This window comes from Acinonyx jubatus, chromosome E4 (assembly GCF_027475565.1).
Source record: "Acinonyx jubatus isolate Ajub_Pintada_27869175 chromosome E4, VMU_Ajub_asm_v1.0, whole genome shotgun sequence".
Lineage (NCBI taxonomy): Eukaryota > Metazoa > Chordata > Mammalia > Carnivora > Felidae > Acinonyx > Acinonyx jubatus.
In genome coordinates this window covers 5,967,926-5,983,210 of record NC_069395.1, presented here as the reverse complement: position 1 = coordinate 5,983,210, position 15,285 = coordinate 5,967,926, and the positions used below count along the sequence as shown (strand labels likewise).

Sequence of the window (15,285 nt, the reverse complement as noted above, 5' to 3'; positions counted from 1 at the left end):
ATCAAGGACCCAGCTCCACTTGGCTCTAGTAACACAGGGAAAGGTTTATCAAAAAGTATACAGCTTTGAAAACGTCCATGACGACCTTCTTCTACTTTACATAACATAGACCTTGTGTTTTCAAAAAAGTTCAAGCCTTTTACTATTTGACAGGCTATAGAGAAATTTACTAAGACAATATTAAACTGTAACAGGGGAGGGAGATCCAACAAAGGTCACAATAAACAAGTATAAATGATGTGATCTGATGACTGCACGCAGGTTCAATCATAATCATTCCACCATATCATGTTCATCACAGGACGATACTATTAGATACGTTATATGTGTAATCATATGATAATAAAAAGCTGTATTAGAAACATTATATGTAATATAATGTCTGTTTACCATATGTGCCTCAATACGTATATTAGTGCACATAAACTGAGATTTTAAGGTCACATCTCTACAAGAATTTCAAAACTTCTCAAGGTTTCAAAAAGTAAATGTATTCTCGGAACTGATCTTAACAGTAAAATTCATTAAGGGCCTCAATAACTTGTCTGTTCTAATAAAAACTGTGCATAAACTAGTAAATGTAAAGTTACACTATATAATTCTCTACGGCAGTTTCATTAAATCATCTTAACAGACAGAGACATGCCATCTTCTAACCTGTAGCTGTTTTTCTGGATGATACCATCTGATGTGTCTGGCACCTCTTTAGCAGAAAATTCTAGAAGATGCCTCCTCTGATTTGCAGGGTTCACACTAGGATTCTTTCTCCTGGAATCCTGTTCCAGCATGCTGAAAATTGTAAAAAGTGAAACAATAATTGAAACAAAAGTAAGTCACACATATGCAAGCGACATTAGCTCTAAAACAAACCACGATTCCCTCACAGATCCACGCACTCAGCACGAACACTAGGTGCAGAAACAAAACAGCATTATCTGTGGTCAGATTCCCCCGCCTGGTATCCTGTCTGTAGGCAAAGCAATTTTAAGAATAATTTCTGTTAAGTATAAAAAGCACCTCATTTTTAAACAGCAGTAATCTGTACGCTTTGAAAACTGTATAGTTACGTTAACTACGTATAAAAAGTAGAAGTAAGTACAATATACACAGAAACAAATTTTAAACTCAGAGAGTAAACTGAAATAAGAAGTCCTCCTGAAGACACCTGGGTGGCTCAGTCGGTTGGGCGACCAACTTCAGCTCAGGTCATGATCTCACAGTCCATGAATTCGAGCCCCGCATCCGGCTCTGTGCTGACAGCTCAGAGCCTAGAGCCTGCTTCGGATTCTGTGTCTCCCTCTCTCTGCCCCTTCCCTGCTCATGCTCTGTCTCTCTCTGTCACAAAAATAAATAAAAACATTAAAAAAAAAAAAGTCCTCCTGGACACTGCAAACTAATATTTTAATGAGGGAGTACTTCAAATGAGATGCGAGCTTTTCCCCTTATCTGCAGCCAATTCATTAGCCTTTCGCAATCCCAGATGGCGGGCTATCAGATAAAAGTAACAAAAAATTATTTTTAAAATACTTCTATTTTTATTTACATGTAAAAATTTCCTATTTACTTCTTTCTCCCCATCTGCCCCAATGCCTTCATTCATCAACGTATGTGCTCTTGGTGGGTGTTAAATATTTGCAACAACAACAAAAAATATATGTATATATATACACACACACACATAAAATATAAGTATATGTATGTAGAGATACATACACACACATATAAAGAGAAATACTGCAATAGTTGTTAAACACATTTAATGCATTAATCATGAGCTCAGAAATTTGGCTCACCAGTAAGATATTTTGTGTGTGTGCACTTTATTGTATAATGCCACGCACACAATTTACACTAGCTCTATAGTCCTCTTGAAATGAAACACAAAGGCAATCTCCCTAGGGAAACACAAAAGAAGGGATGCCAGGCTCTACTTAAAGGAAAGTAAGGCTGATGAAAGGGACACAATTAAGGGCCTGAGGTTCTAAGAGAAAAGGAGTTCTCCGGGGTATGGCAGTTTGCCTCCACATCTGGGGAAAGCAGTGTAGGGGGAAACAGGAAGCAGGTACACCTTTCTAGAATCTTCTTCTGAGCTCTTATTATATTTCCCAATCTCCTCAGTTCTTCCCCCCCGCAGAGTCACTGCTGTCCAGTGGCCCTCACACAGCATGCTGTAGCGCTTGGACGTCCTGTAAACTCTTCAAAGGTATACCACCAAATGAGATGCCTTGAGGAACATTTAGTTTTGCTACAGCCGAGGATACATTTTGTCCCCATTCCTATCTTTCAGACAGAATGTCGCCAGCAATCCCAACCCTGCTGCAAATAAGGGAAGAGAAAGGCCTAGAGGGGTAGCTAACTAAGGAAAACTTGGCTTGGTGAGTATTTAAGAAAACATGAGATCAGCAGTAAATGATAATTTTGTAGGGAAGACAAACACTGGGTGATGATAACTGCAGATTTTTTTTTCCTTTTTGCAACTTACTTTTTTGAAAAGGATTTTACTTCTAAATCTTTCAAGTGTGGTGTCAAAAATTCTACTTAGGAACGTACACTGTAAACAAAACAAAGTTAAGACCTTTCTCCTCAGTTTACAGAATCTCAGTTAATTTAACACCGACACTGTGTTAGGGACCCATCCACGTAATAACATCCTGGTTCGGGACAAGTTCGCCCTCAACCCCTCCAGAGACCGCCCTAACTACTCAAAGAGCTTAGTTTCCCCTTGTTTTAACTAGAAATGTGCTTCCTTCTAACTTTCCCCTCTGGGTGCTAGTTCTGGGCTCTGCGGCTATTCAGAGGAAGGCTAAAAAGATAAGCAAGCCTTCTTCCAATGTCCAAAGACACAGAACACCTCCCCGCAGGCTCTCTTTCTCAAGGTTGTGGTTTCTTCCCCACGTTCTACTTTCCGGTACACAGTGTCAGGCCCCTCTCCTGTCACACGCCCCTCGCGAGTGGTGTCCAGAACCGACCGCAGTACTTCTCAGGTGTCATGACGAGTCAGGATGGAACAGATAATTCCTTCCCGCGTTCTAGATCATTCTTCTTCCACTGATGCAGTCTAATATCACATAGGCTTTTTTTGGCAATTACATCAGAAGTTATTTATACCGAGCCTGGTTTAATCAAAATCCCAACTCTCCTCACAAACTGATTTTGAACCATTCCCTTCTTTTCCCTTCCTCTCCCTCTTCCAATCCTAAATTTATATAATTGAGCTTTTCTGATCCCAGCAGAATGATTTACATCCACTCCTTTAAAAATATCATTCGGCCTACTAATCAGTCAAAAACTTCTAGGAGCCTAATTAGCAAAAGAAATTCTCCTTTTAAGCAAGGATCAGCATGCCATCAACATCCTCAACTGAACTGTTATTCAAATATTGAGAAGAGCAGAACAAAAAAATTGAGCCATGGTGCCTGGCCCTAGAGAAAGCCTTATAAAAATTAAGTTTAACCATTTCTGAATTAATTCTATCTCACAGTCCAAAGTTTCCCATCTTGACCACACAGATGTCACAAGACTGTTAAATGTTCTCTTCTTCTAAGATGCAAACACAGTGCGACAGCAGCTGCCATTTTCTGAGCACCTACTACGTATCAGGGAATGAACACGTAAGTACAAACTGAGGCTCAAAGGGTTTGAACAACTTGACCAAGGTCATGCTCTGAGTAATTAAAGAAGCCAAGACCCAGGGCGCCTGGGTGGCGCAGTCGGTTAAGCGGCCGACTTCAGCTCAGGTCACGCTCTCGCGGTCCGGGAGTTCGAGCCCCGCGTCGGGCTCTGGGCGGATGGCTCGGAGCCTGGAGCCTGTTTCCGATTCTGTGTCTCCCCCTCTCTCTGCCCCTCCCCCCCCCCCCGCCCCGTTCATGCTCTGTCTCTCTCTGTCCCAAAAATAAATAAAAAACGTTGAAAAAAAAATTTTTTTTTAAAAAAGAAGAAACTTAAAAAAGAAAATTAAAGAAAAAAGGAGGGGAGGACACCTAGGTGGCTCAGTCGGTTAAGCGTCCGACCTCGGCTCAGGTCATGATCTCGCGGTCCGTCAGGTTGAGCCCCGCGTCGGGCTCTGGGCGGATGGCTCAGAGCCTGGAGCCTGTTTCCGATTCTGTGTCTCCCTCTCTCTCTCTGCCCCTCCCCCGTTCATGCTCTGTCTCTCTCTGTCCCAAAAATAAATAAAAAACGTTGAAAAAAAAATTTAAAAAAAAAAAAAAAGAAGCCAAGACCTGGACTTAGGATTGGAACTACATTGCTGCATTATGTTGACAACATTTCTCAGAATGACGGATTCATTTATTTAACATGCATTAAATACCTATCATGTTCCAGGAACCATGTACGATGCTAAAGACTCAAAAATAAAAGAAAGGTAAAGATCAAATTGCAGTTTAATGTGTGGTGGGGGGGAGGGGGAGGGCGGGTATTGATACAGATAAAAGATAATAGAGTGATTAATGCCATAATAAGGTTAATGCTGAATGCTATGGCAGCATATAGCTAAGGTGCCTGATCTTTACTAAGAGGATCGCAAAGTTACCTTAAATGGAAAGCAGTAAACAAACAGGTGGAAAAGGCGGGGGGAGTGAAGGAAGACACTCGTATAGACGGAATGGTGTATGAAACAAGCACACGGGTAGAAGAGAACAGGGTATGCTCAGGGAACTAGAAGTCAAGCAGGAGAGGCTGTGCGGGTGGACACACGCATATGTAAGCACACAGCAAGAAGGGGTCTCAGAAACAGAGGAGAAAGAAAGGGGACCAGGACGATAATGTAAGGCTGGATTACAGATGGCCCTGCCTGCCACAGTATCACTGAATCTAGCAACTTATTCAAGTAACAGAAACACAACTAGCATGTTTTTGGGGCGCCTGGGCGACTCCATCGGTTAAGCAGCCGACTCTTGGTTTCGGCTCAGGTCACGATCTCAAGGTTCGTGGGTTCGGGCCCCACTTTGGGCTCTGCACTGACAGTGTGGAGCCTGCTTGGGATTCTCTCCTCCTCTCCCTGCCCCTCCTCTGCTCGTTCTCGTTCTCTCTCTCAAAATAAATAAATAAACTTTAAAACAAATAATAAACTAGCAAGTTTTGTTCTTGTTTTAATTTTGGCTCTCAGGCATCATATCTCTTCCTTTTCTATTTATTTTTTTAAAGACTTTATTTATTTTTAAGATTTTTTTTAAATAATCTCTACACCCAACATGGGGCTCGAACTTAACAATCCCAAGATAAACAGTCACATGCCCTACTGACTGGGCCAACCCGGGACCCCTTTCCTATCCTTTTCTACAGCGGAATCTTCCTATGATTACTGTTCAATTCCCCGGTATGATTATCCCTGGTCTTTCACAAACCGGTATTACAATCATCTCCTAGTCACCTAGACTACTTACAAAACAGCAGATTACCAGAACAGCTCCCCTGCTTCCCTACATCCTCGCTAAGGGGTGTAAGCCTTTAAAAAGGAGGCTCCCTCGATAACTCCCACAATTAACTCCCAAGCCAGAGCAGAGAGCGAGGGGGACAGAGGATCCTAAGCAGGCTCTGGGCTCACAGCAGACTCACAAACCGTGAGATCAAGACCTGAGCCGAAGTCGGGCGCTCAACTGACTGAGCCTCCCAGGCGCCCCTGATCATTGTTCTTTGGATGATTTGCACCAAAAGACGGGCAGGCGTTTCAATCGACAATTTACAGCTGTTACAAGCAAACGCCTTGCGTTTAGTTTAGTTTAGTTTATTTCACGTGTGGCTGGGCTGCGCCACAGTCACTTGGCAGCTGCACTTGCTGGACATCAGTTTGGACGGTGACTGGTCTGGCTCACAAGTGATCACTAGTTGTCACTACTGCCCACACAGGTAATGGTTTCACAGGGCAATGACAATTTACCTGTCACGGAGCTACTCTAGTAACCTGCACCTTTTTTTAGCCTCATTTATTATCTACCCGTTGGACGAGAATGTATTTTGAAAGGCAATATATCAAGAAACTTTGTAAACAATCTTTTAAAATTTTTTATTTATTTGTTTTTGGTTGTTGTTGTCATTTGGCCTCCATTCGTCGTACACCTTTTTTTAAATCTTAAAATGAAATTTCTCGTAAGCTAAACTACAGGCAAGCCGACTGTCCAGTTCAGCTCAAACGAAACTACAAATGTTTGAACCCTATGAAAAGACCTACAGAAACTAGTTTAATCACCTGAATAACTGCAGATTTCTATTTTCCTTGTTTTATTAATATTTGAAAGACATGAAAGAGCTTTATTTCACTGCCAGAATTCGAGACTGTCTTAGATACATCTGTGACACCACAAGTATTAACAAGGAATTTGACAGTTCTTATCACGGCCAAATGTACAAAGAAGTAAGAGAAAATTGTTGATGTGAACTTTTAGATTCTTGACATGAGAATTTTAAATCATTCAATGCTCTTTTCATTAATTCTGGAAAAATTAAATTTATTTTTTTGATTTATTTTTTGAGAGAGAGAAAGAGAGAAAAGAAAGACAGCAAGCAGGGGAGAGGCAGACCGAGAGAAGGAGAGAGAGAATCCCAAGCAGGCTGCGAACTGTCAGCGCAGAGCCCAATGCGGGGCTCAATCCCACGAACCATGATCATGAGCTGAACAAAAGAGCCGGATGCTTAACCGACGGAACCACCCAGGTGCCCCAGAAAAATTAAATGTCTATTGATACAAAGAGATGGCTCAGTCACAGTAAGAGTCAGTGTGATAAGGGCAATGACTGTGTATAGTTGATAACCTTAATAGTCTAATCAAACTCTTCTCATGATGAGCTTAAATTAGGTTCTATTCCGTATTTTAAATAAACTAACAAATATTAAGAAAGTGACAGTCCCTACATCTCTGTGATCAGAAACAGGCTACTCTGGAGGAGATACAACATTTTGTTGTTTTTGTTTTTAATTGTTTTTTTAACATTTTATTTATTTTTGAGACAGGGAGAGACAGAGCATGACAGGGGAGGGTCAGAGAGAGGGAGACACAGAATCTGAAACAGGCTCCCGGCTCTGAGCTGTCAGCACAGAGCCCGACGTGGGGCTCGAACTCACGGACCGCGAGATCGTGACCTGAGCCGAAGTCGGCCGTTTAACCGACTGAGCCACCCGGGCGCCCCAAGATACAACGGTTTTAAACCACAAATCAGCATTACACCAATAAACCGCTCAGGTTATGGGCCAAGGGGCCTGAAAGCACAGATTAATAAACCACAAATAATTTCAATTATCCAAAATTCCAGACAAGGCATTAGGAGAATTGTTACTTTACTCTTTCGTTTACAAAATTCTAAAAGCCAACGACTGTCTTAGATGACTGTGAAGCCACCTAATCGCAAAGATATGACACAGCCAATGTTCATACCAAGTAGCTGAACAAAACACAGCACATTTCCAAATCCATCCCACCCTTTGCAAACCTGCTTCCTTATGGTACAAGTAGGTCAATCTTATATTCAAGCCATCTCAGCAGGTAAGAATCATACTGGTTCTCATCTCCGGAAGGAAGCCACAAGCTGCAGCCGCTCTGCTGATCTGACACCCACCCGTGAAAACGCGAAACCACTTGAAGCTGCAAAGAGCATGCAGTTCTTCCAGTTTTAGCGGAGGAGAGCGGAAAGAGCGTAAACTTTGGCGTCAGGAGGTCTGGGTTCAAGGGGTGGCTCCGAGATTCCCCACTTGAGGAGCCCTGGGACAGCTGGTTACCTTCTCTGGGCCGCCAATTCCTCACGTGTAAAAGAGGAAAAATAACAAATATTTCCGCTTCTCAAAGATTCAAGTGAAATGACAGATGTGTTGGGGCGCCTGGGTGGCTCAGTCGGTTGGGTGTCCGACTCCAGCTCAGGTCAGGATCTCGCAGTTTGTGAGTTCGAGCCCCGCGTCGGGCTCTGGGCTGACAGCTCGGAGCCTGGAGCCCGGAGCCTGCTTGGGATTCTGGGTCTCCCTCTCTCTCTACCCCTTCCCTGCTCACATTTTTGTCCCTCTCCCTCAAAATAAACAAACATTAAAAAAGAAAGAAAGAAAAGAAAAAAAAATGACAGATGTGAACATGCTTCTATAAATCAAAAAGTGCCATGTGTCCCAAGGGGGACACAGAGAAGTCAATGGTACAGCTGGTCTTCCTGCCTGCCAGGTTCGGCCTACTCACAACACAGCAACTGCAGTGACTGTTTTGAAATCTGGGTCAGATTATTATGTCACTCCTCTGTTCAATCCTTCAGACAGCTCCCTATTTCTAAAAAAATGGTAAAAGCCCAAACGCTTAAAATGACCAAGGCCTCACTAAACTTAGCCCCTCCATCCATCTTCCCTCTCCGGCATCATCACCTGTTTCTCTCCCCCTTGTTCACTTCAGCCCAGCTACCCTGACCTCCGTGCTTTTCCCCGAACATGTAAGGCACACCTCCAACCCCAGGGCACTTGCACTGGCTGTTCCCTCTGCCAGGAATGCCCTTCCCCCACACATCCATATTGTTAGCCCTCTCTTTAAGCCTTGGTTCAAATGTCTACTTTACAATGATCGCTATTTAAAACTCCAGCTCCAACACCCACCCTCACACCTGTAAAACCACTCACTCTGCTAGAGTTTATCCCTTTATCCAAAGAAACTACAACTGTATCATTATATTTACTTATGTTTTTTGTCAGTCTGTCCTCACTAGAATGTATGTTTAAGGAGTACAGGGACCTGTGTTTTATTCTAGGACAATGCCTAGCTTAGAGGAAATTTTTTTTTTTTTTTTTTAAATAACAGATGAAATTTATGTACTATTCTGCCTCATGTCAAGAGAAAAATCCAGATCTTCATTTTAGGGACACTAACTCACAACTCAAGAATAGCAGGTGGTGAACTCATTATTACACCATCTCCAGATCTAGGAACAGGAAATTATGTTAATTTTCATTGCAACTGAGACTAAAGACAAAAAGTTCTCTAAAGTTTTTTCTGTTTATTGAATGGTTCACAGATGATTTTTGCAGGCTCGTAGTGACTGGGGGTAATTTACTAGAAACAGAAATGTGACTGAATGGAGAAATCAATCTTTAAATCAAGATTTCAAAAACTTTCTCAAAAGTAGTTCTCAGAACCTGGGATTACCAGACCCTGAGAAGAAACATGAACTTTACAGTGGAAGTTTGCCAAGTCAGCCAACAGGAGCAAGAAAACAGCATGAGATCCTGTCATTCATTCGGTGAACAATTATCAAGAAAGCAGTCTTCTAATAGGTGATGCTTATTCTTGGAACCCAGCCACGGGAGAGGCCTAACTGAAGAAGAACGGAGAACCCTGGCCCACAGCCCTGGCTCAGGTCTCAGGTGAAGCCAGCACCACCTTGCTGACCGCGATGAGTGAGCCATCTTGGAAGGGGTCCACGAACCCAAGCCACCCAGTTGACACTCACAGAAACAAAGAGCTGCCTCTACTGAGCCCTGCCCAAATCACATAGACACTTTAGCAGAGTAAATGTTGTTTTAAGCCTTTACGTTTTAGGGTGACTTGTTACACAGCAATAGATGACTAATACACTGTACTTACTCAACTGCTGATATCCCACTGAGTCAATGTTTAATATAAAAAGTCTGTATGCAAACAACTTTAGTATCTTCTCACCTGGGAAAGCCATCGTCCTATCATTCCAAATGTCAAAAAGATGCCTGTAAATTTGAGTGCAATCTCTTTTCTGTTACATTTACATCAATCCATCCAACTTATAAAATGAGCATTTTCTACTCCTTTCACAGCCAATCCTAAGCTTTAGAGAGGTGAATAATGTTACTGGATAGAGTCCTGACTCCTCTCCTCATTCTGTCAATACCAACTTCTTTTCCTCGGCCTGATGGCTCTATTAGTGATTAAGACAAGGGCTCCGGACCCAGATTATCAATCTTAGCTCTGCAACACTATCAGCTGTGACTTTAGTCTCCTCGTCTGTAAAATGGAGATAATAATACTGCCCTTAGAGTTGCAGGAGAATTAATTTATATAAAGTGCTTAGATTAGTATGCTTGGTGCACAGCACATATTTGATTAAAAAAAAAAAAAAAACCCCAGCTTAACACGGTAAACACAAAATCCTCTACCTTTACCAAGCACAGATGATATCAACATACAGCCAATCTACATTATGCAACTAATTATCTTCTCCTTTTGATTCATCTTCTTTTCTTCCCACTGTCTTATTTCCATCTATCTATCTCGCATTTTCAAATTCACAACAACAACATCAACAAAACCCACACAGGAAAGAAAAATGAAAGTAAGTAATGCTGCTTTACTGAGAAGGGCTGAGAAACAAAGCCTTATAAGGCATACAGATCAGCTCTTCAGAGGTCATGGGCTAGGACAAATTAACTGTGGACATAACGCGTTAATGCCAGTTTATGTGCAGAACACAGTCAACACAGAGTCTAAATACACACCACACACTCATAGTTCATGCTACACTGACCGTAACTCCGTTAAAAACAACCTAGGGGCGCCTGGGTGGCTCAGTCGGATAAGGGTCTGACTCTTGATTTCAGCTCAGGTCACGATCAAGGTCATAACATTGAGCCCCACATGGGGTCTCCTTGCTAGGCATGGAGACTGCTTGGGATTCTCTCTCTCTCTCTCTCTCTCTCTCTCTCTCTCTCTCTCTCTTTTCCTTTGCCCCTCCCCAACTCATGCACATGTGCTCTCCCTCTCAAAAAAAAAAAAAATCTGTACAATGACCATTAAAATATTTATGTTTCAAATGCTTACTGAAATTACAAAATAGCTCAAATCTGGAGAAAATAAGACAGTAACGGCAAACTGCCTAGAAGCTTAAATGATACATAATTACATATATATATATATATTTTTTAATCAAAACTTTCAAAGTTATCCTATACTACCTTAGTATTAGACTAGACCTTCACTTACTACAAAATAAAGCTGTGTATTCCTTTATTGTTTATGTTTTGTTCAACTTCCACAGCAGGATTCTACCCGGATTACTAAATACTGAAGATAGTGGTTGAGAACTCTGCTTCAGACACACCATACAGGTTAACTAAGATTTGTGGTCTAAAGGAAAAAAGTACCCAACCTAAATTCTGGCAGTTTTCTCACCTGCCCTAGTTTCCCAATGACCTAGTCTCAAAAGAAAGAAAGAAGTTACATTATCTCCTTTTATCTTGAAAGTGACATAGTGACTTACTCAAGGTAAAGAAGGAAATTAGCAAAGGTTTCTGATTTCAAATGCCTTTCCCCTCACTATAACAATTCAAGTCTGGGGAAAAGGTAGCCAAGCAATAAATGATAAAACCACTGGGGTACTCCTTATAAACCCGCCAATATGCAACTCAGATGAAGTCCAAAACTAAAGAAAATCATCAACAGATTTTTCCATGCCCTCAAAACTCAGCTCCGCACTTGACAGACTCTAAGCCACTTTTTAAAACAAAGGATGAGGGGCGCCTGGGTGGCGCAGGCGGTTGGGCGTCCGACTTCAGCCAAGTCACGATCTCGCGGTCCAAGAGTTCAAGCCCCACGTCAGGCTCTGGGCTGATGGCTCGGAGCCTGGAGCCTGTTTGTGATTCTGTGTCTCCCTCTCTCTCTGCCCCTCCCCCGTTCATGCTCTGTCTCTCTCTGTCCCAAAAATAAATAAACGTTGAATAAAACAAAGGATGAAATCTACAGAGGCTGGAAGAAACCAACTACTCTGCACAGATACTTTTTTGGAGAACATGAATAAATTGGACTATTTGGGGGACAGACTGACCTTAGCTCTATTACTGCTCTGCAAAGCCAGGATTCAGTAACACCTGGTATTTAGATGTATTGTATTTCTTCAGTTTATGTGTCACTTTGATAAATGTGGAAAGTACTTTTAGCCAAGAACTTGAATTAGATTTCACTTTAAAATCTGGCTGAACAAAACCATGTATACTTGGTTTGAATTCTGACATTTAAGTTATACAGTAACTTTTAACCTACAGCCAATAATGATTTCATACAGCAAAATGTGCTCAGCAATTGAACAGGAAAAAAAAAAATTGGAGCCAGATTTGGGGACAGGCTCATCCAGGATAAGAAGCTAGAGTTTTTCCTATAAAAATTATGAAAAGCTGACAAACTTAGAGAATGTTCGAATAGAGACATTTCATTTCTAACCAGTTCCAGACAACTCAAATTCAGTGCCATATTTTCTGTGGTCAGCTGTTCCTTTAGCACAGTCTCATAAGCAAACCACAGAGTAGCCGGCCCTTAAGTATGATTTACCCTTCTTCATCCAAGTCTGATGTCTCAAACTACACAGATTCCGTTCTCATGAGGGGAGAGTGCCTAACCCGGAACAAACAAGGAAAAAGCATCATCCACTTCAAACACTTGTTATTTTTTCTTAAGACCCAGCATGTTCAAAATCTCCTTGAGATATTGCTTTGTGTTTTCTGAAAAGGAGAATGATTACAGTGACTTTTAAAATAGGAAGGAGAGGGTTGCCTGGGTGGCTCAGTTGGTTAAGTGACTGACTTCAACTCAGGTCATGATCTCGCAGTTTGTGGGTTCGAGCCCCGCGTCGGGCTCTGTGCTGACAGCTCAGAGCCTGGAGCCTGCTTCGGATTCTGTGTCTCCCTCTCTCTGCCCCTCCCCTGCTCGTGCTCTGTGTCTGTCTCTCAATAATAAATAAATGTTAAAAAAAAATTTTAAATAATAATAATAAAAATAAAATAGGAAGGAGAAAACATACCAAAGGAATCTACACACTGCAGTCCTGTGTGCCAGGAAGAAGTGCCTCTTACAAGGTTATGCTATGGTCTCACTCAGTCCAAACCAGAGGTCCATACATTTCCCCAATTACAGAAGGCAAACCTATAAACACAGAGGTGTCTGTCCAGAGATTTAATAAAACTTCTCTTATGTAGATTATCTTCTAATTCAATGGATAAATGCTCTTATAATTTCTACAGAGGCCGATGTAGAGAAAGAAAGAAATACTACACTATACACAACTTTCAACTCTGGACATACTTCAGACTCCCTGGGGGAGAAAACACTGTGTTTCAGAGCAAATGAATTAGACCCATCCTACCAGATTCCACAAGTTTTGGGCAGGACTCCTCCCTTTTGAAGATTTCCTACTGATGATTAACGTACAGCCATGGCTGCGAACGACTATGAGAGAATTTAACAAAAAAATCATCCCAACTCTTTTTTTCATCCAAACTTTTAAGGAGGCAAGTAAAATTTGCAAAACCTCCAGACAAACTTCTGCATCAAAAACCCGTGGTCTGTGTCATTACCCAACAGTCAACAAAACTCACGACAATAAATGACAGACTGCACGTAGGGCTCAGACTGAGGTTTCTCCAACCAGCTTTAAACACCCTGTTCTATAAAGATGGAAGTATTTTCAACACAACTCATCGCTGGTTAAACTTCATGCTGCCAACAGAACCTTTTGGAGATTCTTTTCTTCCATCAAGATTAACCCATTTTCCTTTTCTCTTCCTTTATTTCCCCTGCTTTTCTTAAATTAATTCAACTTCCCTCCACCAAGAAATATTTTTACAAATGTCTAAAAGGAACACTGCTCATTCTCTCCACCCTACCCTGTTTCCTGGATATCTGTACAAGGCTGAGATTTACATCAATTCCTGAGGTATGGGACAGAGCTAAACCTCCCCAATGTCAAAATGGTCTTGAGGGACAAATTTAAAATAACAACAAAACAGAAACACATCAGCACGGAGTAGCAATGAAAACCACGCCTCTGTATGACCAACAGCAGGTATGATTTTTTTTAAAAAAATTTTTTTTATATTTATTTTTGAGAGAGAGAGACAGACAGACAGAGCATGAGTAGGGGAGGGTCAGAGAAAGAGGGAGACACAGAATCCGAAGCAAACTCCAGGCTCCGAGCTGTCAGCACAGAGCCCGATGCAGGGCTCAATCATGAACCTGAGCCACAGTCAAGACACTTAACCAAATGAGCCACCCAGGCGCCCCAGGTATAATCTTTGAACATTGCTTTAATTTAGCAGGGACCCAAGAGGAGGAAATTCTAAACATTAAGCATCCCCCCTACAATGAAAATATCTCTTCCTCATGCTCACAAAATGTAAACCGGATAACCATTTATATTATATCCTATCCAATTTCAACATCCATTAGAAGGTTCAGTGTGTGAAAAATGATTAGAAGAAACTACACTTACAATGCGGAAGGTAGTAGTAATGAGATAAAAACAAAGGCTGTGCAAATTAAGGTGTCATAAAAAACATAAAACCAGGAAAAAAAAATTAGAAAACTTAGTCATAAAAGGCCCAGGAGGTGAAAAGGCTTTTTTTTTTTTTTTTTTTTTTTTGCCTTATGTTACTTATTGTTTTTTCTAAGGCAACAAAAAGGGTAGAAATGGGGAAATAACGTCTTTCCCACGTCTGTATTATGCCCTGGCTCCTGTCACGTGCCCTCCACTTCCCATGGAACGTCCGTCCCTCCTCTCCTTATAAATCTTGAATTTCACTCTCCCTGGTGAAGCCTTCCCTTGTGATCACTCTGTCCACATACGTCCCCTTCCCCGCAGACGCTCACAACACACGCCACTCAGCAGTCACCAGCACAATACGTGCCATGTTAGGCCTTCTCCTCTGCAGGAACAGGATGCACCCCTTCCCCCCCCCCCACCCCGCATACGAACTGGCCACAGCCCACCCTTTCAGCCCTGCTGTGTCCCATCCCCCCCTCCCACCCCCCCGGTCTACGCTCATTCGCGTGCAATCATGCACTCGTTCCCTGTTTGGCCCCTCAACTACATCCAACAAATATTTATTAAGTGGCTACACTACTTCAAGCATGATCTAGAAGCCAGGTGAGCGCCAGCCATCTCTGACTGCTGCTCACGGCAGGTGAAAGCCATCCTCCCTGAACATCCGCTCACAGCACCGCCTTTACCGGGAATGCCCATCTCTCCCCATCAGGCTGACAAAGTCCTGAATCTTAGTGAGTCAGGGCGGCACTTTTTTAGCGTCTGCCATGTCCTGTACACGTCGTGCTAGGTGCTGAGGATACAGAAAGTGCACGGAGGCACAGTTTCTCAAAAAAAAAAAAAAAAAGGAAAGAAAACAACACAAAAGCTATAGTAGCGAAGACCCAGATACCAACAAATAACAGGCACAACGTGGCAAGTTCTGTGGTGTGTTAACAGGTTGATTTGGCAGCACGGGGCAAAATACTCAGGCTGGCCTTGATGTGACTTAAATGTCCTCAATGCTTACTTCACTACTGCAAATACTCTTCTACAATTTGCTTATTCC

At 42.1% G+C, this 15,285-nt stretch overlaps 1 protein-coding gene across 5 annotated transcripts in view; it reads right to left on the bottom strand.

Moving 5' to 3' along the window:
• The window catches only part of ATF6 (activating transcription factor 6), a 196,978-nt gene that overhangs the window by 127,589 nt on the left and 54,104 nt on the right, over positions 1-15,285 (bottom strand). For all 5 annotated transcript variants that reach the window (XM_027075083.2, XM_027075084.2, XM_027075082.2 and 2 more), the window contains one exon: positions 658-789. In XM_027075083.2, the coding sequence (XP_026930884.2) occupies positions 658-789 (132 nt within the window). The remainder of the gene's footprint in view (positions 1-657; positions 790-15,285) is intronic.